We start from the raw sequence: 26,537 nt of genomic DNA, 5'->3' as shown, positions 1-26,537 counted from the left end.
AATTTCATTTGCTTTTTCATAATTACACAAATCGATATAATATACTTAATAAAAGTAATAAACATAATAATGTTTAATATTAATTCTTTTATCTTTTGCAGGAGCAGTAGTACAATAATACACGTTTGTTTTTTTTTTTCGTTCAATTATATCGTTCAATCCTAGTTAGGTACACTTCCATATTGAGTAGAGCAGTTTTAGTTTGCTTCCATATTTTCCATCGTTGATTTATTGTAGCATTGTATGAATACTTCTCTCTCTCTCTGTCTCTCTCTTTCGTAGCGTAATCTCGCAACATGAACAACAATAGCGCGCCATCCGGGAACGGGCGCCAATTGTCCTAGTTTTGGCTTTATCGCGCCATTTTACCAACTAACAGTTTGTAGTTATTTGCTTAACTTTTAGTTTACTTTACATTTACTATTGCCAAGTTGATTTAGTAAGGTTCAGTTGTTTTACGGTGTACTTTTCCCATCAGTATAAGCCATCTTTTTCTCTCTTGTTTTTTCCGATGTTTCTCTTCCACTCGAGAAAATCCTTTTCAAAAAGGACGCAAAACATCGGCAATACTAGCTAGCTGGTCGAGACATGACCATTCGTCTCTTTGAGCTTATTTCCAGTAGCCTGACCAAACGGTCGGTGAAGCCTTTTTGATTCAGTTTTACTTCTACTTTTCGGATGCAAATAACTTTTCCATCCGGTGCGCTTGGAAAGTTGTTCTTTGGCGACAAGTTTTCTTGGCGAAGGAAACTTAAACAAGGGAAGCAAATTCGGAGGAGGACTATGAAACGGGAGGCAGATGAACCTCGTATGGGTTAAATCAAATCAATCGCACACCAAAGAAGGAAGAGAGAGGAAAATGGAAACAAGCTAGACAAAGCCCATGATGACAACATAAGGATAACCAGACCGAGCGGAACCGGTTTCCTCGCTCTCCCGGTTGACTCAAGTTTTCCCTCAGCGTGGGGGTCCAAAAAGCGGCCCCCGAAATGCTACGAATACTACGGTTTCCGATCGATCGATATCACACACAACTTTCCGGTACCCGGTTTGTCATTAGGAAGTCCTCAATTCCTTTTAGGTTGATTTCCGCCACTGAGATTTCCTCGTCCCGGTAGCTGGTGCCTGGTAGGATGATTGGTTTCGGCTGCTGGTACAACCGATCTTTGTCCTTTTCCTGTTCGATGTCCGATTGCTGCTGCTGTTGCTGTTTATGTTGCTGCTGAGGCTGGTGATGGTGCTGCTGCTTGATGGTGAATGAGGAACCGGTCGAGTTCATCGGTATCAGCTCCTCCTGGTGAATGTCCGTCAGGCGAGGATACTGTGACGTGGAGTAAAAGGGAATGAAAACATGAAATGCCCCGAAGAACACAGATTCAATAGAAGCAAATCTGCAGTCCTGTCAAAAGTTGCAAGGGAGATGAAAAAAGGGTGAGTCCGAAGGTAAGCCACTTACCGGTATCAGATCGGGATCCTGCTCGTCGTCGATTGTTTCTATTTTCGTTTTCGTTTTGATGCTGCTACCGACGTTGTTCATCCATTTGGTGGTTTTCGTGGGTTTGTCCTTCTGGAGCAATGGAAAAAGAGGTGAATAAGACATACACACATGGATCGGATGCATGAAGAATCGCTTTCCTGTTCTCCCTTCCATGCACGTTGCGCTTTTTATTCTGTCTTGCTTTTAACCCTTACTTACTTTGGATATATCGACCAAAAGGAGCGTATTTTTCGACTCCTCCGTGTACCGCTTCTCCTTATTGATATTTTGTTTAAGTCTTTTAGATTTCAGATAAATTCTAACGATGATGATGATGATGATCAGTACAATGGTTAGGAACAGACCGATGAGGATGGGCGTCAGGAGGGTGGACTTGTGGTCGCCCATCGGTGCGGGATCTTCTGCTGCGGCCGGTATGAGCAGATCGGCGATGAAGATCCGTGGACTGTGACCCTTCTGATTGACCGAGTAGACGTAGAGCTTGAGCGAGTCCGGCTGCCGGGCGGTCGGGAGTTGCTGGCGGATCTGATCGAATGAAGTGACGCTAAAGATGGGTTCCTCGGCGTTGGTGAAGTTTATGCTAGAGATTGAAGTTGCATAAGGGAAACCGGAAGTTGAAGAAAGGAAACGGAATAAGCTGATGGACGATAAAAGCACGAACGGTTGCAATTTTGCTTACCTGTGACCGGGGTATCTCCTGGAGATCATCTCCAGCACAAACGATTGCTTGAGACCACCGTCGTACCCTTGGTGGCAGGAGACCTCGAATGCATTGGTGAAATTGCGCCACGAACAGTTGATGACCGACGTCGGTAGACCTGTGCGTAGTATGTGTAAAATCAAGCAAAGATTTTTGAAATCAAATCCGAACGGATGAGTTTTCTTGTTAGCTTTGAAAATAATTTGTGTAATTTAAAACATACAAGACGAAAATATAATACAACACTCATGGAAGCAAAAGTTTTCTAACCGATTCGAACCGAAGGAAAGGGTTTAATAGTGATTAAAAAGATCAGAACAAGGGTCGTTTAGCTTGGAGAAGAACATCCCTGTTGATTTGTTCTTGTTGTGACCTCATGGGGTGTAATGGTGATGGTTTATGGTAAATAATACTCCGTATTTAGAACGATTGCTGCATTGAAACCAAAAACAAAGCAGTGGACGGCATTCATGCAAAGGTCTGTTCAATGTTAGCCATGAATGACAATTCTTTCCTGGAGACAATGCGACAGCAAGGAAAGGAGGTTTGCTCCAGCGTAAAAATATTATTCTTCATCGATTGGTAACCTCGTAGCGATGCAAAATGCTCCCGGAAGCGTTTTGTTATCTCGGAATCGAGGGACAAACAAACAAACAGAAATCAGTATTGTGCTTCACATCTGTTCAATCCGTACCGGCAGCAATCAGGTGGAAAATGCACGGTTCAGCCATCGTGCCGATCTCGTTCGTGCCCCAGCACGACAGTGTCCCGTAGTCCTGCTCGCTGGTCGGCGTGTAGTGCAACTGGCTCGTCGTGCCATTGTTGGAAAACCGCTGCTGCTCAATCTCCAGCACTTCCTCCGAGTTCTCGAAGCGCCAGTAAAATTTGCTGAAAGTGGAACCATCATAAACACAGGGGAAACAAGAACACGGAGGAGAAGGATGGCACCTCGGTTCCTCACGTACCTTGCCAGGGGATGCGTGATGATGTCGCAGCTGACAGTGATTGTTTCGTCCAGCGAGACGCCAATGCTGACGATCTTATCAGTGGCACATAGTGGAACATCTGTGACGAAGAGGAGAAAATCATACAATAAAGGGCGAGAAGAATAGAAAGTGAGTAGCTATAGGCGCTATGTATACGTCCCGTGATTATTATCAACAGTGCCTAAAGCAAACACACGTGCATTTAGTGAAAAAATGGACGATATTTTCCATCCAATAAAACAAATGTGAAAGGAAGCAAAAAAGGGTGTTTATCATATGAAGCGATCGCTTGTGCCCTGAATATGATTGATGGACGTGCGATGGGTTGCACGATTATGTACATAAAAATCCATTTATTTGACGTACAACAGAGCAGACCCATTTTGTGCAGAAGCTGTTTTCGAATATTGTGATGGTCTAGTTTTACGTAGGAATAAAATATACACTCTACCTACATTTGATATTGAGTATGATCTCGTTGCTTAGCGTTTCTCCCTCGGAGTTGAGTGCCCCGCACTGGTACGAGCCGCTCGAGTATCGTGTCACCTTCTGTATGACCAGACTCTGGTTGGAGCGAACGATTTTCGTCGACGACGAGTTTTGAGGTAGTTGCACTCCCTGGAATGTAAAGCAGGCCAATAAGGTTAAGCTTTATGCATCGATCTGAAAGTATTTCATCCCATAAGGAATGGTTTAAACATTTCAATTTCACCAATTACATAATTACACGTTTCATAAAATACATAACGTATCGATATTAACTCTACAGCATCAGATCATCCGGGTAAATCATCATACCAGTGGAAAAATTGGAAATGGAACGTACAGAAATGTAATTCAATGTAGGCATTAGCCTCGAACATGCTTCAAAGCTGAAATGATGTACTTTTTGTGACCAACGGAATGCCGATGACAATCACGTTGGGTAGATTTTGGAAAACGAGTTTCGCGGCCGTCCCTTAACGAAGGATTACTAGCGAGCGAAAGAGAGTAGTATGCATCAACGGTAATGTGGGATGTCGACTGTGAGAGAGGATGAAGCACAAATTAAATCCGCACTGGCTAACCTTTCTGCCCTGGGACTTTCAGAACTACATGAACACTACTTACATTGTGCAGCCAGGTTAGTCTACGCCAAGCCGGGTTTGATTGTATCTTGCACTCGAAGTAGATGTCGTCGCCTTCCTTGATGTCGTCCATTGCTAGGGTGGAGCCGAGATGAAGGATAACTACCGGAGGATCTACCATCAAGGTTAACCATGAAAAAAGAAGAATAAAAAAAAAGAAGAAGAAAGGATCATAAACGTTGATGAGGTTTGCCAGGAGATAATACTCACAGTGCACGCTGATATTTTGGAAGTGTTCGAGGAAAAGTCCCACCACCTTCGGGTTCTGCGCCCGACATCCGAGCAACCGACCATCATCCTCGACCGTCGGCACGAAGGTCAGCACCGAGACGGTGGTGTTGCGCACGGAGTGCTCCTTGATACGTTTCAGTGTCTTCTTGCCCTTCGTCCACTGGATGACCGCATTCGGGCGCGCCCCGGTCGACTGGCATACGATCTGGTACTCCTTGTGTGCGGCCAACGATTCGGTCGAGTTGAGAATTTTCACCGCCAACGGTTTTACTGTGGGTTTTTGGTTGGTTAGGTTTAGTCAAAACAGGAGGGAAAAAGGCAGTTGGTTTTTTAGCAGTTCAAAATCTCCCTGCGTTGAAATGCTTTCGGCAGCAGTTAGTTGGATGTCCTGTTCGCTTCTTTTTATGTTCTACACTCGCTGTTTTTTGTGGAAGCCCACAGCATAATGTTTCTCATGGGTGCTTGTTTAAGAATTGGTTCAGTTTATTTGAAAAGGAAAACCGGGATGCGTTGTTTGAATAAGCAAATCATGTTTCGCGTGCACTAACCGTTAAGAACTGAGTAGGTTCTTTTTTAATGATTTTTTTCCGAGGAACATGATGCACTAATGTGATAATGGAAATGAGTGAATACCAAACGATTGCGCATATTTCTACTTAAAAAATGCCCTGTCTGGTAATTTGTTATTTTTTTACAAACACTAACAATTATTCAATGTTTTGTAAAATGAGGCCACTGCCAATTACTGTAGTACGTAAAAATTGATGTAGTACGTAACATTGATTGTTTCCGTTTTTATGAATGAAAATATGTACAAGCATCCGACCCATGGAGTTGAAATAAATTCTGCAGATCGACGTTTTAAAATCGAATTTCTTCTCAATTGAAAGCCTCACGTTCGTGTCGTCGAAGCCGAATGGCATTCGGAAGTTGATTGTGCCTGTCAGCCAACGACGGCAGATGAGAAACAGATTGCATTTCTCGAGCGTGAGCACACGGTTTTCGACACATTCGTCAACCAGTCTGACATCGGGGTCATGCCTCATGACCACATCTGGAACCATTTGAGATGTTTTCGAGGGCATAAGTGTTGCCATGTCTGGAGCATGTGATCGGTGGCAATCGTTTTGCGAATTCCATTCGAAGCTGATTGACGGTTCCGAGAAGCTGCCATTTTTTCTGTCTTATCCTTTTCCTCCTAACTGCTGGTAACCAAGGGAAAAGATTGATGGTGGCACCCTTCGGCAAACGACGTTGGTAAAGTAGTAAAAAAAAATACTCGAAACTTACGGTACATATCGAGCACGAACTTGCTCGTCCGGGGCTGCATTAGCTTTGTGTTCGACGCCTGACAAGTGAATACCGAATGAAGATGATGCCGCTGGACGGACGTCCACAGCAGGCGATTTTCGATAATGTTTCCGGTGTTCTGCTCAATCTGATTATCCACCAGATTATCGTTGATGAACCAGAGCACGTCAGGCTGAGGCCTACCTGGAACGAAGAAAAGGTCGGAGCATAATTAGTACAAGCCACTATAGAAGTTTTGTTTGATACAGTAGAGTGTTGCGGTATAGCGGAGCGTTTGCTTGTGCAATTTGTTGTGCTGATCACTAACATTGAAATGCGTGAAGGAATCTTAACCATGAAAATTAACATGGTCTTGATGTAGAAAAATGACCAATCCAAAGATACTAGGAAAAAACGAGTCCAAAGGGGACTGTTGACATTGTTTTAGTAGGCTCGTTCGTCGGTTAGTGTGAGCTTAAGCATGATTTAGATTTCGTTTCGCGCCGTATACCTGTATATACAATAAACAAACTCTGAACAATAGAGATCAAGATCTTTTGATTTGCTGAACAGCCCCTTCGAACTACCGTATATAAAGACGTATGAGCTATTGTCTATATCTACAACAGTCATCCATTCATAGGTATCGAATCTTTGCGGTAGATAATCAGTTGCCTACTTAATCCGTTTGGTATTAAAAGCTGTCCGACGACGTACTTTGCAGTAGTTCTCCATCACTTGACAATCCTAGTATACTTCTGGAATTGCCTGTTGATGAGCAAAACGCTGTATAATCTGAGCTCTGGACTTCAGAACAATATTTCCACATAGCTTAGATACTGTAGGATTGTTCTCATCGTAGCTTGCAATGGCCATGTATCGCAAAAGTGCTGTGCGCCTTCAATTTATGCATACATGATTTAACACTAAAAAAGCGCAAAAGAAATCTTTTTGAAAAATTTATTATTTGGTAATGTTATATAAAAGCATGCTACCGACTTCAAAATATGTTTCGATCATGACAAAAAAGGAAATAGAACTATGTAATGACTTTTCTAATCAATACGATGAGGGAAGGGACGAAATATTAGCCCAAAAAATATGTTTGCAGAATGTATTCTGGAATCACATAAGAAATATTTGATTTTTTTTCTAACCCATACGATCGTTAGAAAGGGACAAAATATGAGCAAGAAAAAAAACAAGCTTGCAAAACTTTGGCAAGAGCACAGCTGTTTGTGATCGGTACGATTATTAAAGAACGGAAGAAAATGCTTCAGGTTTATTTTAAATCGAATGAGTGCAATGTTGCATTTGAATTAACTCAAAGCATAGAGTACAGAAACGTACTCCGTTTGAAAGGTATTTAAATTTATATGGCAAACTTCTAGCTGTTCCACATTGAACAAACATATCGACAACGACGGGCTCCTGTAAGTTCTGGCGCTCGTAAGGAGGCACAATGCATGCTAAATGGGTTGCATAAAGAGTCTTTTTGCAAGGCTGGACCGCAACATCGAACGTTGAAAATCTAAACATGACAAATGCTTCACTGGTAAAATTTTTCTCAAAAATCATCAGGTTAAGGCCACCATGGGCAGCATAGTAGTTTTGGGCACCCAAGCGTGTCTGCAGTATATCTCGTCGGATACGGTACGAATGCCAATAAAATCGCAACATAATGACATGCCTGTATCAGGTGTCAGGTGTATACGCAGCATTCGGAAGCCAGCCATCATGTCCTCAGTGCACGCATGAGAATGTTTAGAGGGGATTAAGAACACTTCGTAAAACGGATGTGGCATAACCTCACAACTTCTAGATACTGCAAAGATTTGCACATCCACTGGCTGCTTAGCTATTTGCGTGCTGATGACTGAATACTGGACACGGTAAGACACATGATCACGCACTTCAACAGTATTTTTGGAACAGTCCTTCACTCGAATCAAATGGCTTTCATCATCGTAGGTTAAAGAAATCGGGATAGTGGGATTTTTTTGTTTTAGAACTGGAACAAAAAGCAGTACGGGCCTTAGGTCTCACCCACGGACTTCCTACAAACTAATCTCCATCAATTGCCTCCGACAACTCGATCACGCTATTCCGATTAGGCTGCTGCTGCTCTTTGTTCCCAACCAGCTCTTCTATGTAAATTTCAGACATATTGCTATTCATCGTCCTTTGTACACGGCAATGCCCTGTGATTTCGAAGTAGGAATTGAAACATACGTATTTACATCAGCTGTATTGTTAACGAACAAGGGTTGAATTGAGCGCAAGTATTCAACTCACCTTCAGAGAGTAATTACACGATGCCGGCAACAGAGTTAAATTGCCAAAGACTGTGCACGTTTAATTTAATTACGATTGATGAGAACACCACGCTCCAGCGTGTCTAATCTTGTTCCAATCAGAATTTTCAACTGTCATTCAAGAATGAAGCTGGGAACACCATGGAAACTGAAACAACAGTTCGGTTTAAATTGTACGTTCAATAAACATATGCAGAAGTATACGCGTATTCAAGTAGCATATTCGCCAATCTTTTGGTTCCTTCAAATATGAATATGCTTTTTAGTTGAAACAAGCTGTAGAACCAGCTTTTGGAAAAGTTCGTTCGGTTTAATGGATTTTAACGGTCATTTTTGTTTTGAATGTTGCGGTTATTGGACTGTCAAATTCCAGATGGATTGTCACATTTTATTGTAAACATCGCAGTGTGATTTGTTTTCCAATGCTCTAGGTATCTACTGGGAGCACACATTTTATTGGTCAAAGTTTTGTTGAGTGCAATTTAATGGCAAACTGAAGTGATAGTTTATAGCATTTTGTAGTGAAGTTTGAATCTAGCCCACTCCGAAGATACCGATTATAAGAAGTATAATTTTTTGCATGGATGTATATACCTGCTGAACCATATTCCCCGTGTAAAAATGCGCAATATTATATCGTCAACGTCCATAGAAAAGTAAAAGGCTTCGTCCTTGATGAACAGGATTTCTTAGCATCGCCACTTGCAGTCAATGTGAAATTTTTATGTACATTTATTGTTTCGCGTTGCGCATTTTTCCACCATCCAGAGAAACTGCTCTATGCTCTGCGCCAATCGAAGTTATGATGTGGAAAATAGACCAAAATTCCGTATATGCAGCGAAATGGAAACGACAAAGATTTGCCCGCGCGTCCGGTTAAAGATTCATTGGACTACCAATAGTCAGTATGCAACGAGTTTTTTCATCCAGTTCTAGCTTAGGTTTTCTTAGAATTTTAAATCTATCCTCGGCAGGTTGGATTCGAAATGCCGGGCATTCTGCTCGATTTCCGCTTTCAGCGAGTTATTTTAATGCAGGTCGACACGTCGCATTTCATTGGCAAGGTACAGCCAAGGTAAGAGCTTTGATGAATTAATTTCTAATACAATATTTTTACATTTTAAGTTTTACATTGCTCTGTCCCTCCTAATTTTATGCCCGGCCGCTTCTCGGCCGCCATCTTCTCCTTTTTAGTGCATATGAACTTTCATCCGTCTCGGTTATTTTGGTTGCATTCGGCTTTTTCAAGGCTTACTCCACTCCTTCGACGAAATGGTTGTGGTGTCAAGATAATAAACTTTGACGTGCTAATGTACGCTTCGTAAGAGGCGAGAAAGAAAATGCTCATGCCATCCTCGCGAAAATGCTCGCCTCATGGCCATGGCAAACACTAAACAAGAATACTGGCGACAGCATTTGCGTACAATACTAATATCGCATAATGTTTTGGTTTGCTTTTAGCTTTATTCTTTTCCTAGGATGAAAATCCAGGAATTGAAGTGATGGGATAAAATGGTAAAACATCAACTATCCACCATAATGACAGAGAATTTCGGTGCATTCTTTGTCGTATAGCCGGCGAGAGGTAGTTTCCGGCGATCAGACTCCATCTAAAATATTCAACTTTTTATGTTGCACTATGTCGTGAATTTTGAATTGAACTTTTCCCCTTCATTGAAGAAAACAAAAAAAGAGACAAGGCAACTTCAAACCAACCCTTCGAAGGCAGAACAACCAACACTGGCCAACAGTCTCGGAGCAACAGTTGTGCTCAAGTCGACTAACAATCACGGTGGATTCGATAAGATTGATTGATATATAATAGGATCGTTAATGAGCTTTTCGTTTAAACTTTTTTCCGACCTCTTTCACAAACCGTTGTGTAGGTTAGTTTTTGTCCTTTCTGAATTTTAAAATTGGTATCTTCGCTTGCGTCCAACGATTCACTTTCACGGTTTAAAAGTACGCCGTCGGTATCATGATGATGCCTTGGAGCTTGATACAGTTTGTGTAAGCACGGGGCTAACACCTATAAGCCTTCTTCCTATACCACTCCTATTTCGTAGTATTAAATGCATTCACTACTAATGAAGGACTTTTTAATGGGTTGAAAATGTAATAGAGAAAAAAGTCACTAGCTATTTTAAGAGAAGTAGAATGGTTTCTCTTCATTATTCTCTTTCATAAGAAAGTAAGTGGGAAGTAAAAATATCATATAGCATTGACATTGATATCGTTCATTTCACTTTCTTTTTCCCCCACAGTCATTACATTGATCGCCCTGAAGTGATAAAAATGTCAATACACGCTTTGCTGCAGTCCAAACCCCGACCGAAAACTTATGAGAAACAGACGAATTCCCGCCGGATGCCAATGCCAAGGATAAATTACCTCCAACCACGCGGCAGGTCAGCATTATATCATCTCCTTCCTCCTTTGGTCCGATTATTGTACTATTTATGACGCGTCCCCAGCGGTCCAGGATCACTGGCTGCGATGGCGGTACTGTGAGAAGAAAGAGAGGAGAAACGACATATGAGTGTATGAGATCGGACCCTTCACCCCTACGTTAGGTCAATATTTCTTCGTAGGAAAGAGTTTTGCGAACGTCATTCGGTGAGTTTACGGTTGTCGAATGGATCACGTTCTCACTTGTCGTTCAATAAAGATGCACACCGATTCAACGGGTCTGTTCACGTATCTTTCTGAAAAAGTATGCCACGCTTATGCCAGTTTATAAATCTTGTTAACCACATATATTCTCCTCCCCGTTTTTGCGTGAAGACAGAATCCTATCGAATGGAGGAAAAATGACTTTGTTCGCAATCACTCGAGGTGCTGCGAAAAGCCGGGCGAAATCGGACAGCTAGAATTGCCTTCCATCAATGGGTCTGATAATGGATGTGCGCTAGAAGACGGAAAACGAATGCTTGTGGACGCTACCGATGCATGCATACTTACTAATCACGGTGAGATTGAAGCGAAAGCTTTGTGTTTGGCTATTTTGGAAATCAACCCTGCAGCGATAAATTCCCTGGTCATGGCGTTTAATTTCCTGTGAACGCAGGAAAAAGTTTTCAATTTACGGTTCATAGGAAGGAGGGAGAAAAAAAAATGGAACAGGTTAGTGAATATGAACGAACGTTCGGTCACGGTTGGAAGATGTTCGACTTACGTTCAATTCCAGATATGCTGGGTCACTTTCGATGATGTATCGTGCCCGAGGACCGAACACCTGCGGGGCCGACCAGTGCTGGGCGTCATTGAGCGATTTACCTCGTACGTCCAGGCTAGGATTGGTGGGGTTTAATGTTTCGAAGGAAGGAAAATGGAGCGCAAAAAAGAGAAAAAGTAAAAAAAGAGAGAGAGAGATAGAGATCAGACATTGTTTACATGATAAAAACGAATCGGTTATCATTGAATGTTATCTATTCGAACGGCTTGTTTTTGTAATCGCATCGAGTTCCGCTCGAATATGTGAGATTTAATTTATCTGACGCAGAAAATTAGTTTTTCATTGGTTTTTAGTGAATGTATATCAATTGCACATAAAACCATTTCTTTTGTGAAAATATCCTGTAAGGCACTTATACGCCATTCAACTGGCTAAAATTTCGTGAATTTAGCACGTAGATTTCTATTTATGTATTGTATTGTAATCCATGGGATCGATTTATCATTTAGTCGAACCGAACACGAAAAAACGTTACGTCAAATCTTACTTCGGTCTCGGCGTGCACTCATCGGAACAATCAACATATCCATCCGTCCAGTCAACACAGTGGTCATGGGTCGTTCCCTATCGGAATCCTTTTTTTTATCACGATTTAATGGAAAACAACGTTCGGACAGTACTGCTGTTTAGGTAGACACTTTAGACACAAACGGCAGTCTCCGTGGGTTATCGTGCTGTTCGATGCCATTCGCTTTATCGCAATGAACATTTTCCCAAGCGTATATCCTGACGTCGCTTGGCAACAATAAAAAATAATCGAATACATCCCTGGCTAAAGTGGAACAATTTATCTTCCACTTGTTCTCGCCAGCAAAGACAGTGTTGTGTGATATCCTCGGTGGTGGTTTGGCAAGCTTACACGCGACTGGGCGCCTCCATGTTCTGTTCATGGTCATAACGTTATTCCCAGCTGTTTTCCTATCCAATCGCAAGTGTATGTACGTTCAGTGTGTTCGTACTCTATGTTGTTTTTCTCAATCGCAATATCTTTCCATCGCCTGTTTGGGACAGAAGCTGGATTTGAGAGCCCCGCTTTCGATATTGCAAGTCTTTTTTAAACTATTGGAAACAATTTATATAACAAAGAAACGCGACTATCTAAAGTACACTTCAGGAATGGCGCTATCCGAAGCTATTTCCAATCCGACGGTCCTTCCGTTTTTTTTATAAAGGTTTATTTTTATGGTACGAAACAAAATAGATGTTCGTCCAACAGTCCAACAAACGTCCCAGCTGCCGTTCGGGATATGGCCCAGGATATATCCCAGGGACTTCTGAACAATGAGATAATCCGTACCAGTTGATAAGGAAAAACGGTCTTTTGTCTCGATCGTAGCACTTTGCTCTCGGGCGATCGGAATTGACCCGATTTCCGGTCGTCTTTTGTTCCACATTTCTCTTTCGCGTCCCCGAAATCGCAGTTTGCCGCAAATATTATCCCCACGTTGTCTCATCAGACAGTTACTGTCATATTGTACTCATTGTTATCGGAGAGTGAGTAGGAGTGTTAGAAATGAGGTGATGACCACAGCAGACACACACACGCCCATTTGCTCCTTTTTCTGCCTTTAGACGCACTGCTAACTTTATCTTCAGCGGACTCCCAAATTCTGTACGCCAGTTATTTTTATTTCTCAATGGTTCTACCGGTTACCATTTACTTTTTCGGATTCTCTGGAGTTGCAATTATGGAAAAGTTTTTTCAAATGGGAAGGGAAAACTGGCCAAATGCTACTAGACTGACCACCATTGGTTTTATTCGTGTTTATGGCAAAAAACCAACCGGACACTTACTACCCTTTTTTTTCTATCTGCCTTTGACTGTTGCTCAACTATCCAGCTAACATTTCACCCTTAATCGTTCTTCCTTTTACCCCTATACCACCATCATCGATTTCCCGAGATTGGAGATTGCAATGGTAAACGAACTGTTCTGTTCCGATGCTCTTGCTGGATGAAATCCATAAAGAAGTTGTGTCCCAATGATTCTGTAGAAATTGTTATTATCATTTCCATTTTATTTTGGCTTTTTCAGCATTCCCCGTATCTCTGGTAGCCCAGGCAAAAAGATACAATTGGTGCGACTCTAAAGAAAGTGCTACATCTGAAAGTGCTACAGCCTGAGGTCCGGTCGGAACGGATTGGTGACTTGTGCTTTTTAGGACCTTTCTCCCGTATCCTGAGTTCCCGGGGTGGAAAGATCTGCTTTGCAATTACTCCGAGTTGGTATCGTAACAAAACATGCGGAATTGAACTCACCAAAGGACATCGCAAAGTTCTCGTGAATGCCGTATACGTTCGTGAGCATGTGAGTATATATTCCCTTTCCCCTACTTTTTATTATCAGTGCAAATATGTTGTAAAAACGAACGCTCCTCGGGAGGGTCATGCCTTTAAATCGCCACCTCCCTTCTCTCGCTTGTGAAGCGGTTGGGTAAATGTGTGGAGAATTATTTTCGTCAGATTTATTTCATTCTAGGCCGACCTCAACCAGCTTAGTAATGGTGGTCGAAAGCAATGGTGTCGAGTTGGAAAAGTGTCAAAAAATTAATTTGTTGATTCCGAAACAAGCATTTGCCCTGGTGTTGTACTGGACATCATTGAGGTTAGAAGTCATGCAATTTGCAGATTGTTTTGCAGAAAGAATCTCTACCCGAAATCTTATAATAACCCTTTCGCAACGTACAGGTAGAGGATTGTGGTCTTAACAGATAAATGTAAAGTGGATCCTGGGAAGTATTGAGTTTTGAAGGGTCTCAAATTTTCTTCGTCCGTTCAGTGTTTTCGCGTTATTAAAACTGATTTTATGATACCTATTTTTCTCATTATCTTACTTTTTAATTGTATTTAATTTGATTACTGCAACAATTATTAAACACGTACTCAACGTTGTTTGGAATTTGAAGAGCATGGTTTATTAAATATAAACTAATTTGTGCTTGTTAATATTCATTTAAGCGTACGTTTTAATGTGAATTTATTGCCTTCAAGCGTACTATATTGTATATTTTCTCTTGCACAATGTGTTATTTTTTCGTTTAATGTTTTAGATAACAAATTGGTCCCGCGACAGCGGAGCGGTAGCGCCGGTTAGAAAATCGGCCCATGAACGCCGGGGCTCACCACCTCGACGGCGTGGGTTCAAATCCCAACCGAGACTGGACCCTCCCATGTACGAGAGGACTGACTATCCACGTACAACATGGAAACAAGTCTCGTAAGCCCTTAACACCTTGTTGACGGGAGACGAAGATCTTCGTCTGTTTTTTACTCAACGTTGAGGATGGAAAGACGGACATGTACGTTGCACGCATACCATTGCATAGTCGAGCATACGGGTTTTTGGTTCGTTTCGTCGTATCCGTTTCGATCGGTCGTTCGTTACCGGAGCGGCTGGCCCCGGTGACAGCAGCTAGTTTTGGGAAAAAAACGCCCGTCAACAAAGTGTTAACGGGCAGGCATGACCAAGAGGTCGTGCCACCAAGGAGAAGTTGATAACAAATGCCACTGAATTACGCATGAGTTCTTGAAGTAATACGTTTCATGTTTTTTCAAAAATTCAAGATTCCGGTTCCGAAGCAACTGCGTTTTTTCTTTGTACGAGTGAAAAAGGAATCAACCTTAAAACTTTGTTCTATCTTAAGCTCATCAACTTGTTGCGTTTTAGCGACTGCAAGAATGCAGAGTAATAAATTTCCTTCCATATACCTCCTACCCATCGGGGCCGCAAGAAGAACACACCATGGCATGGTATGTAAGACCTTGCTCGCGGGAATGCTTGTTTGCTCCAGTAAAAAAAGAAAGTTTTATTGAATAGTGAAATATATGCCCAGCTCGCCACGAACGTGACATCCAATCGGAAGGACGGTACCAAAAACGTCATTGCATTTGTTCGGCTCATGCTTTTCTACCAGCTGGTAGGAACTATAAATATCCCTGCTCAATAGTGTATGAAACTATGTGACTGTGTGGGGTACAACGTCTTGGGATTGAAGAAACGGGCCCCAGAACATAACCACGGCCGGTGGCATTTTGAGGTGGGATTGCACCAAGCAGCTGCAATGCTACGCCGGAAAAAATGGAAAAGAAGGTATCTAGGACGAAAGGATTTATGGTCCCGTATCATTCAGCAATCCATTTTAAAGCCAAAGGCCCACAGAGAACCCGGCATCGGTTGCTGTGGGAATGCATTCGGCAAAAGTGAACGGGATCCACAACGTGCGAGTATAAAGTAGGATATTTGCCTCAGAGATGAGCTAACCTGGCTTTTTGCCAGCCGGTGCTTCATCTTTTCGTGGTGTACTCCTTCCGTGCACATTCTGTATCTCCACCGGATTGTACGAAAAAGCTCGTGACCTCTCTCTGCCTGTTCCAAGAAGCTGTAGCATTGTCGCAGCAGCTCTTCGGTGGTGTGCACACGATTGCGCCCAGCATTTGCCGCATCCTTTTTCTAGCTCACCAGCGCCAGCGCGTTGACTGCAGCGGTGCATCTACCCAAAGAGCACAGTGAACGGGTTGGACGTTCAGACCGGGTACAATTTATACCGGTTTTATATTTCATGAGGCGTAAAAGGAGTTCGCTGGTATTACCGATTCCACGTGCTTAATGCGACGCTCAATTTAGTGACTTCGATGGATTCGCTTGAAATGGTTACCATTGCGACAATTGATTCGTAGAATGCTCGATTCCCACTACACTGATTGGAATTTAAAAATCATATGGAAATACATATAAAAAATTATATACGTTGGCTCATTGGTAGAAGACACACTTATATAAAGATTTCCAGTTAAACAAAGCAATAGTTAGGAAAAAAAGTTATACCAATACCTCTCGGAAAGTTCAAAATGGATCCTAAAAAGACACCAAAGTACTTCGCCATTCTTTTCAAGTGGAATTTCCAACGTTCGTTTGTTGACCGAAGTTCTTTTTAGTATTCCAGCATAAAAAAACGCTTTTTCCGAGCGCTCATTCTTGAAGCAAAACAATTTCATGTGTACGACGGTTCCTGGATATCACTTACCTGTACAGTGGAATGCCAGCGTTGTCGCGAAACCACAGGACCATATTGATTTTGTCTCGGTTCGACGCTAGAAGCGGACAGTAGAGTATTGCCTGATGGTCCTCGATTGCTTCAACGTCCGTGGTCTTGACTGCAGCCGGTTATATGTTGGGTTGAACCATGCGTCGTTGGCAAGGACGGCGAGTTTTCGTTGCATTGAAGGGGAAAAGAGAGACACGGAAAGAGATAAATTAAGTATCGATCGATGGAAAACGAAGCTTTGAGATTTGAAAGCAAGAGAAAACGAAAAATTCTGTAAACGATTGATGGTCTGATTCCAAAGTCATTGGAATTTTAGAACAATTTTCTAAACAATGAACAACCATTATGTGTATTTGCGTATTTAACGGTTCCAACGAATGTTTCATTGGTGGAAAAGGAAACAACTTTTATTCCTTTTTGGGTGTGGACATATCCTTCGCCACCGAGGGCAAATGCAAAAATGGATATGGATGATAACAATAAAATGTTATAGTTCGCTATAAAACATCCTTACAGTGCTGTCTTCATACGGTGCGTATGTTTACGGATTGGACAGCCAGAAAGTGCTGAAAGTTTGGACTTAAGGGGGTGCACCCACGGGGAATAGCGCGGAGTATGAATCCCTCACCCGAATTGGAGAAAAGAAAAAATAGGCTCATGCAGAAGGGCATTACGCGGAAAGGCGCTGGGGGTATCGCTTTGGCCCCGCCACATTCTTAGTGGTCCTTCCTGATTTTTTCAATTTTCCGGTTACTGTTACTGCAAACGATTTCCCTCTCCCCGGACATGTCCAGAATGAATGCAGAGTGTTTTAAGGGACGTACCCAAAATACGTGTTCATGTTCGGGAGGAGAGCAACGGTGAGAGAGAGAGAGAGAGGGATTGACTTTAGCTGTCGGGACACGGTCGTCAAGTATTTTTCGCAAGATCTCTTTTTATCTTTGAATAACAAGTATGAACGGTGGTAGTTATCCAGAGAATGCCAACGATCAAGAGGAATATATAGAAATACCAGTGTTTTGTGCTTGCGCGCTTCGGGAAGATCGGATTTCGCGTCGCATTGGTGTTTGACAGAATCGTTTAAGCTTTGTTTGTTACTGTCTCGCGTCCTTTTATCAAGAATGCAGGGGAAGGTGTTGCAGAATGGTTTTTCAATTTAATGAGCTCGTTGTCGGATGGTAAGCTTTTATCTCTTTTTTGAAAACCTTCTTTTGCTGCACTTAGTAAAAAAGAGTCGGCGTTAAATAAGCTTTTCTTTATTAATAAATGCAGCAAAATGCATCACAAGTAGGCTCCTGGCGGCAAGAGAAAACCTAGATTTGTCCCAATTGTTTGTTTAATTTGTATGCTGTCCGATGGAAAACCGAATTTATTCGCACTATGCTTCGGACGGGACAAAGAGAAAGCTTTTCCCAACAGCGACTGTCGGTTGCCAGTGCTAACTGTGTTAAAGGCTGGATATAATTTAATTTCTCCGTTCCGGGTTTTATCCTCTACTTTCCCCCTGGAGTCTTAACTCGACAAGGGAAATATAATTTGAAGGACTCGGTCATAGCGTTACCCTGGTAGAAACCAAATTTTCCCAATGCAATTAACCGTTGGCAGCTTCAAACTTGAGCGACCCAGAGCTCCTCGAGAGGTGGCTTCTTGTTTTGGAAGTGATGCTGGGTCTATAGTGAGTGGGATCGTTCGATAGAAAGCGCACGCGTACGGTTCGGTAAGTCGCATTCAAAACGATCACCCCAAAAAGATGGTGCTTATCGGTGCTTGTGCAGACCGTGGATGACCGAGGACGGCTTCAAAAGTTGAGCAAAACAACTCGTGACAGCATTCATCCAGAGGCGAAAACCAACGACAGCCAGTCCGGCCAGTAAGTGCAAGAGCAGTCGAAACAATTTGAAAAGCGTTAGCATTTAGTTTGAAGAGAAAGTTTGGTCGACTCAGAATCAGTCATTTCCGTCCATCCCAGTAAGTTATTCATAATGGTTAAATATAATTTGTTTCCATTAGTGAAAGTTGGTTGTTGAAATTAATGGTCTCACCTCTCTTCATGAATGGACCGAAAATTGTCCTTCTCCAACACCAAACGGTTATATTTTCCACATACAAAAACGCACTGAAGTGATAAAGGAGTTCTACTAATTGTTTCGAGCAACAAAGTAATTCCGAATGATATGAATGGCACATTATTGATTATCCTTTTTTCACAGGAGCTTCATCGGCTCTTGGGTTTATGATTACGAGATAGAGGTGCAGTATGCTTTTATGCACTTAAATATTAGAAGTATAAAATTAGCTTAATTATAACTGTCATTATTGTTTTATTGAGTATTTCAACATATTTTTTTCAAATATTGTAAAAATCAATTAATATTTAGAAGGAACTCGACAGAACATTCAACATCAATAAGACTGAAAAAAAAAGTTCCTCTTGTGAAATAACACACATACACACAGGGAATAAGTCTTATAAGCGTTTAATGGGTAGGCATTGCCGAAGACATTCGTTATGTCAACATAAGTAGAGAAAATAACGGTCTGGTATTTGAAAAGTATAAAAAAAACTCCTCACTTTCAAGTTAGGATGAGCTGTACACATTTCCCACTGCACACATGTAGCATACTTGTAGTGCACAAAACCAAGACTGCACCATGACTAGATTACATCTGCGAATCGACACTTTATCCAATTATCAGACCATCCAGTCTTCTTTTGAAGAACTTTGTGCTCTTGATTTAATCGAAAATGATCATACTGATGGCATATTCGATGTGTTAAATGTTTTACGTTGCGCAATCCTTTGAAATGCCGCTCCGGCACCGAAAAATGTATGGGACGGGTATTAAAATACATAAGAACGAATCTCAATTGTTCCAGGTACAGTAATACATACGATACGGGAGAAGGAAGTAGTAAAAAACTGCCTCAAAGCGAAAGACAATCAGTCAGTAAGTCAGCAACCAAGGTTAGGTTGAATGTAAACTTCTTGAGGTTTCGTATGAGAAGGATGAAAAGAAAATCCCTAAGAAAATGGTTGAGTAACTCGTTGGAGACTCTGGTATAGCGCGTTTACCACGGCCGAAACTCGAAGAGCCATTATAAAAATGAACATCTAATCATGTAATTGCAGAGTTCCGTTATTATCCCATGCTATGAACATGAAAGATAAATGAACACTTTCCTTGAAAAAGGTAGAAATTTGTAAACCACATAACACAACAGGTATAACTACGTGAAGCCCAAGACGCCACATCAACGACGACGACGAGTTGTGTGTAATGTGGTGTGAGACGGGGTTTATTAGATTTCAAAAGTTCGTTACCGTTGCCGCCAATTCTTATTAAAACATTTTTCTCATTTCCAACTCATTTCCCGGGACAACCCACGCTCGGAAAGGTTTCACCGTACGCTACGTTTTCGGTGCCTTATGTTTCGCCCGCCCGAGAAAGAAGAAGCCGCACGTATACGTTTTTGGTAATGTTTCGTATTATTCAAGAGAACCTCGTTTTTCCACGAAAGTAAGCGACAATGTGATGCGTAGGAAGAGGTTTGTCGTACCATCGGGTGTTGTTGGAGTTTGCAGATAATTTTCAATGTGAGTAAAAATTGCTTATTAACATAGGTTGTTACAGCGCGTTACAGGTATCGCACTAAAATTAAACTTTCCTGTTTTGATATCCCAGTAGATGACGAAGAGAATAGCTGGTATAAGTGAGGAATGTAAAAAAAAGTATGTAAAAAAAATCCGAATGTATTATTTGTTAAAGATTAAGCATTAAACCAAATTGAAAAGTCCACGACTAGCAATAAGAATATCGATCGCTTGGAACTCAATTTCAATCAAACGCCGCAAGCGAGATAAGTCTTGCACCATCATCCGGCTAACGGATGGTACAATATGAAATTCCACGAATTGCGCCACAGTCGCCCGGGTTCACCTGATAAATTTTCCGTTCATCTCTTCCAACCGGCAGATTGTCATCACTTCCACGTCGATGGCATTTTCGGTAGCACTTCAATTTCGTGCTAGAAACCATACGAAATTGCTTATCGAAAAACGGCAATCTCTTTGTTGCGGCTCAAAGAGAAATAGTTCGCTTTCCTTCCCTTCATTTTGTAGGTGCATTTGGCACTTTGTGATTGAATTTTGTGCACGCGAGTGCACCGTTTGCATAAACGATCCATCGTCTCCCGCCTCTCATCTGTTGTTGTGACTAGTTTAGTTTTTAAGTGATTGGGATTGATTATGATCATTTTCGTTAAATATTTATAGGGAGTGTAAAATCAAGATGATACTTCTCCCCGACGTTTGCCGACCACCGGACCAGCTTTTGACTGTGATCGCTAGAAAGGGTTGCTGAAGGGAAAGTTGACGGGGGCGGTAATGTATTTTTTTACCCCAGACCTGAAGGGTTTCTTGCCCCAGCTTCATTGCCTCAGTACATACAACATTATTGCAATATTATTTCTCCACACTTTTTCCTGAAAAAAGCGACAGAAAATCGGGTCGATTGTTGATGGAACTAAAATTTGCTTGCTTGTCGGTAACATATCACGTACGAGATTATCGCCTTTAACCAGGCTGGGGCATTTTTGAGAGGTTTCATATAAGTTAAAATGGTGGTTTCCGTAGGTTGACGATTGTTTCGAACCATATGTGTTTGGAAGATTTCATGATTTTGGATCCTGTATGTTAAGAAGAAGTTGGCTGAGCTTTATACATTGCCGAAGGCATTTTTGAGATGGTTTTTCATTATGACGGAAAAGGAGCCAATTTTTATTATAAACCACCAGGCGCCTCCACCATTCGTAAAGCAGTATTATGTTAGTTGAACTGACCTTGTCGTCCTTTCTGCCCTTATTAGACGAAAAATTTATCTTTCATATTTTCTCAGAAGTTTTCTGCCAAACGCGATTGACAGATAAATTCCTTCCTCAAAATCGGAATCGGGCACGACCGGTTCCGATTTTCTTTCGACTGGAATTTATATGTCAAAGTGGAGATTTGTTTATTTTTGCTCTGTTGTTCGTCACAGATTTTTGTCATTACTCTAGGATGAACAATACGCTAAATTCATACATGAAAATGTTCAAATAACTGCAAACCTCATTTTGTGGAACTTTGCGTTATTACACGAGCGGACATCTTTTTTATGTCAAATGCCCTGCTAGAGCCTACATTGATAGTAAAAGTCTGGGCAAAGAAGATAGATAAAATCCTCGTATAATAAGGGTATTAGCGAGTTCTGCGAGCACCAAACACGCATCTAGCCTTAGAGTGGTAGGAATTTGCCGAGTTTCTGATAAGCATCGGTGAGGGGCGGTATGCAAAGTTTGTTGGGTCTGACCTTACCTTCGCAAAAAATTCCCATGACATGGTGCTCATATTTTCAACCAACCAGGAAGTTGACGTGCGAGTGCTTATTGAAAAAACATAACCTAAAAGCGAGCGATGATATAAAGATCTGCTTTTTTCACCGATCGCGCAATTATTTCGCCATTGTATTTCGATGACTTTCATCAACGATGCTGTGCTGATGCGATTGCCTGAAGCAGACCAAGAGTAGTGGTCGGTCTACCTGATATGTGAGTATACCTGTACGGATCGATGCATACACTATCTAATCATTCAGATTCTAATTTTTATTTTGTTTTAATTCAAATGTGACTACACTGCACCCATAAAGTATGTACACAGCAGGCTAAAACAGCAACAAAAGCCATTTACTTCGTGAGGGACAATGATTTTAGAAAAGTAAACATGAGGGAATGTTCTTTGGACTATCCTCTTCATATTGATGAAATTTGGACGCGATACGAGTTAGGGTTTCCGAGATATGGTCAAAATTGTGCCACAGCACCCTAAAAACGCACCAAAAAAGTGAGTACACAGCCCACTATGCTTCATCATATCTTGTATTGCAATCAGTGTTGCGAACGGTGACGTCCATTGTCATTCAATTGCTGACATTCATTCTGTTTGAAGCTCTACATTCAAATTTCGTTCATTCACTTGACCGTCACGTCAAAAAATTTCATTTGATACGACGACATTTTCTTGGTGAAATCATAAGACGCTAATTTTTCCGGGTGTCAAATGATCTAGTTAGCATTCGAATATTCAACTGCACATAAACCTATCATACGAATGTACTGGTCTTGTCTGCTATTTGTGCGTTCGCAAAGCAAGTGCTAAAGGTTGTAGTTCAAATAAAAAAAAAACGGGCAAAGAAAATATTAAGTAAGGTGAGTACAGTTAAGTGAAAATAAGTTGAATATCATATTAAAATTCAAAAACACGCAGGGTAGCCATCTATACATAGAACATAAAAATAAACGAAAATGTCTACTTCGAGAGGAAAGCGCAGCTTCCGCGAAATCTTGGTAGAAGATTGCGTGACGTTGGAGAATGGGGTTGTTTTTTTTGTTCCATTTACCCAGTCAATGGATGTAAATACCGGCAAAAGAGCGAAAAATATGATCCGGGGAACTTTATACGCCACATGCGATCGGAACACCCAGCGTTGGCAAAAACCCATGGACTCATGCAAGAGGAGAATGAAGTACCGGCCAAGCGTAGAAAAATTGCCAAGGTCCCTGTAACCATTGACCGACAAACGCTACTAGAAGGTATGGTGAAGCTGGTCTGTACCCATAACTTACCGATACTTTCTGTCGAATGGGAAGGTTTTGGGTTGATATTACAACCAATTTGTGATGCATTAAAGATGCAGCTAAATCGCCCAAACCTTGTCGTGTCGAAATTACCGATCTCGTAAAAGAAAAGCTTATTTGCTTGAAAATTGACAGTACAACTCGACTTGTACACATCCTTGGAATCAATGTTCAATTTTTTTATCCGGAACAAAAGGATATCGTCATTTACACGATCGGTAATATAAATTCTGTTTCTATTTTTATTTTAATTTAATTCTGTTTCTATTTTTATGGAAACTGTTCTTAGAGTTCCTGTTGGCTTTTATTATTTGATTGGGATGGTTGAGCTCAACGACAGGCACACAGGAAAATTTCTCAAAGCGAAAATCATGGCAATCCTCAACATGGTATGAAATAACATTGGAGAAGATTTTTAGGTGACGTGTGGTAATGGGGCGAACATGATCGCCACTGTGAAACAGTTGCAGTCTGAACTATCAATTTGCCCGCTCGATGCAGACGACAGCAACGCGGTTTCCGACGAACATTTAGATTGCACGGAATCTATTGAAAAGGAGTTTTCAAACACTATAACGCTAGTGAGATGTGCCGGTCATACCATGCAACTTTCGGTTACCGATGTCATCAAGGCATTCGATGCCGAGATTCGTAAATGTACCTCGGTATCGAATAACTGCAGGAAAATTAAATTAAAAAATGTGAATTTTTGCTTGATGATGATGCATTTAAAAGATTAAATTTCATTTTTAGACTTGACGGAACTATGGGAGTTTATAAAAGAAAATGTTGCAGCATTTGAACCTGTCTACATAGCCACGAAGTGTATGCAGGCTAAACATACCTCGCTCAACGATTTTTGTTTGAACTGGATGAAGGTTATTATGGAAGTTAGGCTAATTCAAGGAAATCGATTTGTTGAACCGCTAACACAGGCCCTTAAACAAAGGCTAATAGTTCTGAAGGAAAATATCGTATTTAAGGCTGCACTTCTAATTGACCCGAGGTTCAATTACCTAAATTCTAGATTTTTCAGCCTGAATGAAAAGGATGAAATACGCGTGAGTATTACGCTTAAAGTTTCCACCTTTTTTAATTTATGCATATCCCATATCGACACTACTTGTTGAGTTATAATTATAAAAATTCGTATTTTGTTTATTTCTAGAGCTTCATCATCGCTACATCGCAACGCAACTGATTTTGATATATTTTTGACCGAAATGTATGGAGGTTTATTGCCTGAAGAAGATGTAGAAACAGCAAACACATCCCCAACCAGATTCGTTCGACAGCTGAACGCATTGGACTTGGAGGCCCATCAAAATTCCACATTTGATCTTTGGCAATATTGGTTGTCGCGAAAAACCACGCACCCTGAATTGTATGAAGTTGCGGCAATACTTCTTGCAGTTCCATCGAATCAAGTTTCAGTGGAGTGCGCTTTTAGTGCACTTGGGTTGGTTTTATCCGATAAACGGACTAAGATGCACGATGATACGCTGGAGAATATTTTGTTGATTTAACTCAACAAAAGTTTCTTTGAAAAGATTCTTCCAAATCTTTACAAATGGAATAAAGAAGATATTTGATTTGTGTTTGCACTAGGAAAATATGTGATTTAGCTATAAGCATGTTCATAAATATAAAATTTCCAGTAGTGTTATTTGACTGGATTCCTCAATATTTTATAATTTTTTTATTCGGCACGATAAAAAATAATTTAATTTAATTAATTAATTAATTTTTCTTTTCGAAAATAATTGTTCCTCACGAAGTAAATGGCTTTTGTTGCTGTTTTAGCCTGCTGTGTACTTACTTTATGGGTGCAGTGTATTTTCCAATCCCTTGGATTTCAAACATCACGAAACCGGTTCAGTAAACTAATCACGTCGTAGAGCTTCAGGTCGCCTGCATAAATGACGCCATATTTCTGAAGCTTGGTTTACCACATTTCGCTTAATATTGGTGAATCTGACAACAGCCCCGTTAAAGATGTCATGTTAATATTCGTTTATCAATGAATCAATATCTATGGAACATCTATTCATTCACCAAACTAGTCAACATTTTTTCATTATAACAACACCAGTCCAATCTTTAGATTATCTATTCACATAAATTTTCACAAAAAAAACCTAGTTTTCTACAAAAATGGTTTCGTTTATTACGGTGGTAGTAACATTCCTTAGCCAAGCAAGGAGGAATAACAGTTATAAAATATGCTGTATAACGAACGCAAGTTATCTTGTACACAAATATCTCCCTAATGGCCATTATAAAATCTCAATTACTCACCAAAGTTTTCCTTCTCATTGCGAGGATGCGACCGAACCGGGCCAACAAGCAATAGCAGCAATTGTAGCAGCAGCAGCGTTGGTGGTGGAAAAGGCGTCCGGTTTGATGGGAAACCGAACGGCCTGGGGGAGGGGTGAAAGGTGTCGCCCGATTGAGACCGGGACTGGCGGCAGTGACGACCGGAGAAGAAGGTCCGTGACGAGCTGCGAGCGCTGTCGTCGCCGCTGCAGACTACCGGTACCGTTGCAGGATGTTGCCGAACATCGCTCGCCGGTCGATTAATGGTCATTGTTGGCGGGCTCGGTCATGTTTGATTCCGGCCTGTCGTTTCAGCATGCATCGCGTCCCGGCTGAGTAGTGACTGTTGGCTGGCTTTGGGTTGGTCGATTTTGGGTGCTTTTCCGACACACTTCGTCGGTTGCTAGTCGTGATGATGATGACGTTTGTGCTGAGTGGCGTTGGGACCAATGCATTTTAGCTCACTGAAATGGCCCCCCCTAGTAAAGGAACGAGAGCAGCTCTCATTCAATTTTGCGAAAACGAGCAGACGAGAAAACACTGACGCTACAACGCACACCAATTCGAGCACTACTATATTCCAGATGTTGAATACCACACACTTCACTCGAGCACACTTCTCGAATACCCGTTTCTCACGCAGCACGAAAAGCACATTCATTCAGCACCGGTGGTCGATGAATTTATTTTCCTTTTTATTTATTCAAATACACTCACACATACACATACATCTACACTTGTTTTTCCGCAAACACCGAAGCGAGGGACTAGAGAAAAACCACCGGTTTGGCGCTAGTAAAATGATTAATTTGCATTCACGATGCAAATTGCAACCGATCCAACCGGGCAGCTTGTGTTATTAAATTGTTTGATTACGAGCTATCTACTTTTCTATTTGTTTTTCTACTTCCTACTTTCAACTGTCCGTTATCGTTGTTATTTTCGATTGATTGCGGTGGAAGTTTTGGACTAGCGCTCCATTCGTCTTTGTTTGAACAAAGTTCTACTTGTTTCATTACCAATTCATATCCACCGCTCCCCGGTTCTGCTGGATCGGGTTTCTCCTACGGATATTTTTCCACCATGCTCCATTTTTTCATCTTTTTCATGCATCTGGC

General features: G+C 41.4%; 1 protein-coding gene across 1 annotated transcript; it reads right to left on the bottom strand.

Annotated features, from left to right (window-relative positions):
- LOC131262851 (uncharacterized) lies at positions 1 to 25,690 on the bottom strand. The gene is made up of 15 exons (XM_058264934.1): positions 25,402 to 25,690; positions 16,407 to 16,536; positions 11,323 to 11,437; positions 11,109 to 11,202; positions 10,539 to 10,652; positions 5,833 to 6,036; positions 4,522 to 4,812; positions 4,295 to 4,425; positions 3,640 to 3,802; positions 3,164 to 3,263; positions 2,893 to 3,086; positions 2,178 to 2,316; positions 1,697 to 2,078; positions 1,457 to 1,567; positions 1 to 1,321 (listed from the first exon to the last, which is right to left on the bottom strand). Exons 1-15 carry the CDS (start codon positions 25,688 to 25,690, stop codon positions 1,025 to 1,027), a joined length of 2,754 nt encoding a protein of 917 aa, XP_058120917.1. The 3' UTR covers positions 1 to 1,024.
- Positions 25,691 to 26,537: the final 847 nt, after the last annotated feature.

This window comes from Anopheles coustani, chromosome 2 (assembly GCF_943734705.1).
Source record: "Anopheles coustani chromosome 2, idAnoCousDA_361_x.2, whole genome shotgun sequence".
NCBI classification, from domain to species: domain Eukaryota; kingdom Metazoa; phylum Arthropoda; class Insecta; order Diptera; family Culicidae; genus Anopheles; species Anopheles coustani.
This window is presented reverse-complemented; position numbering and strand designations above follow the sequence as displayed.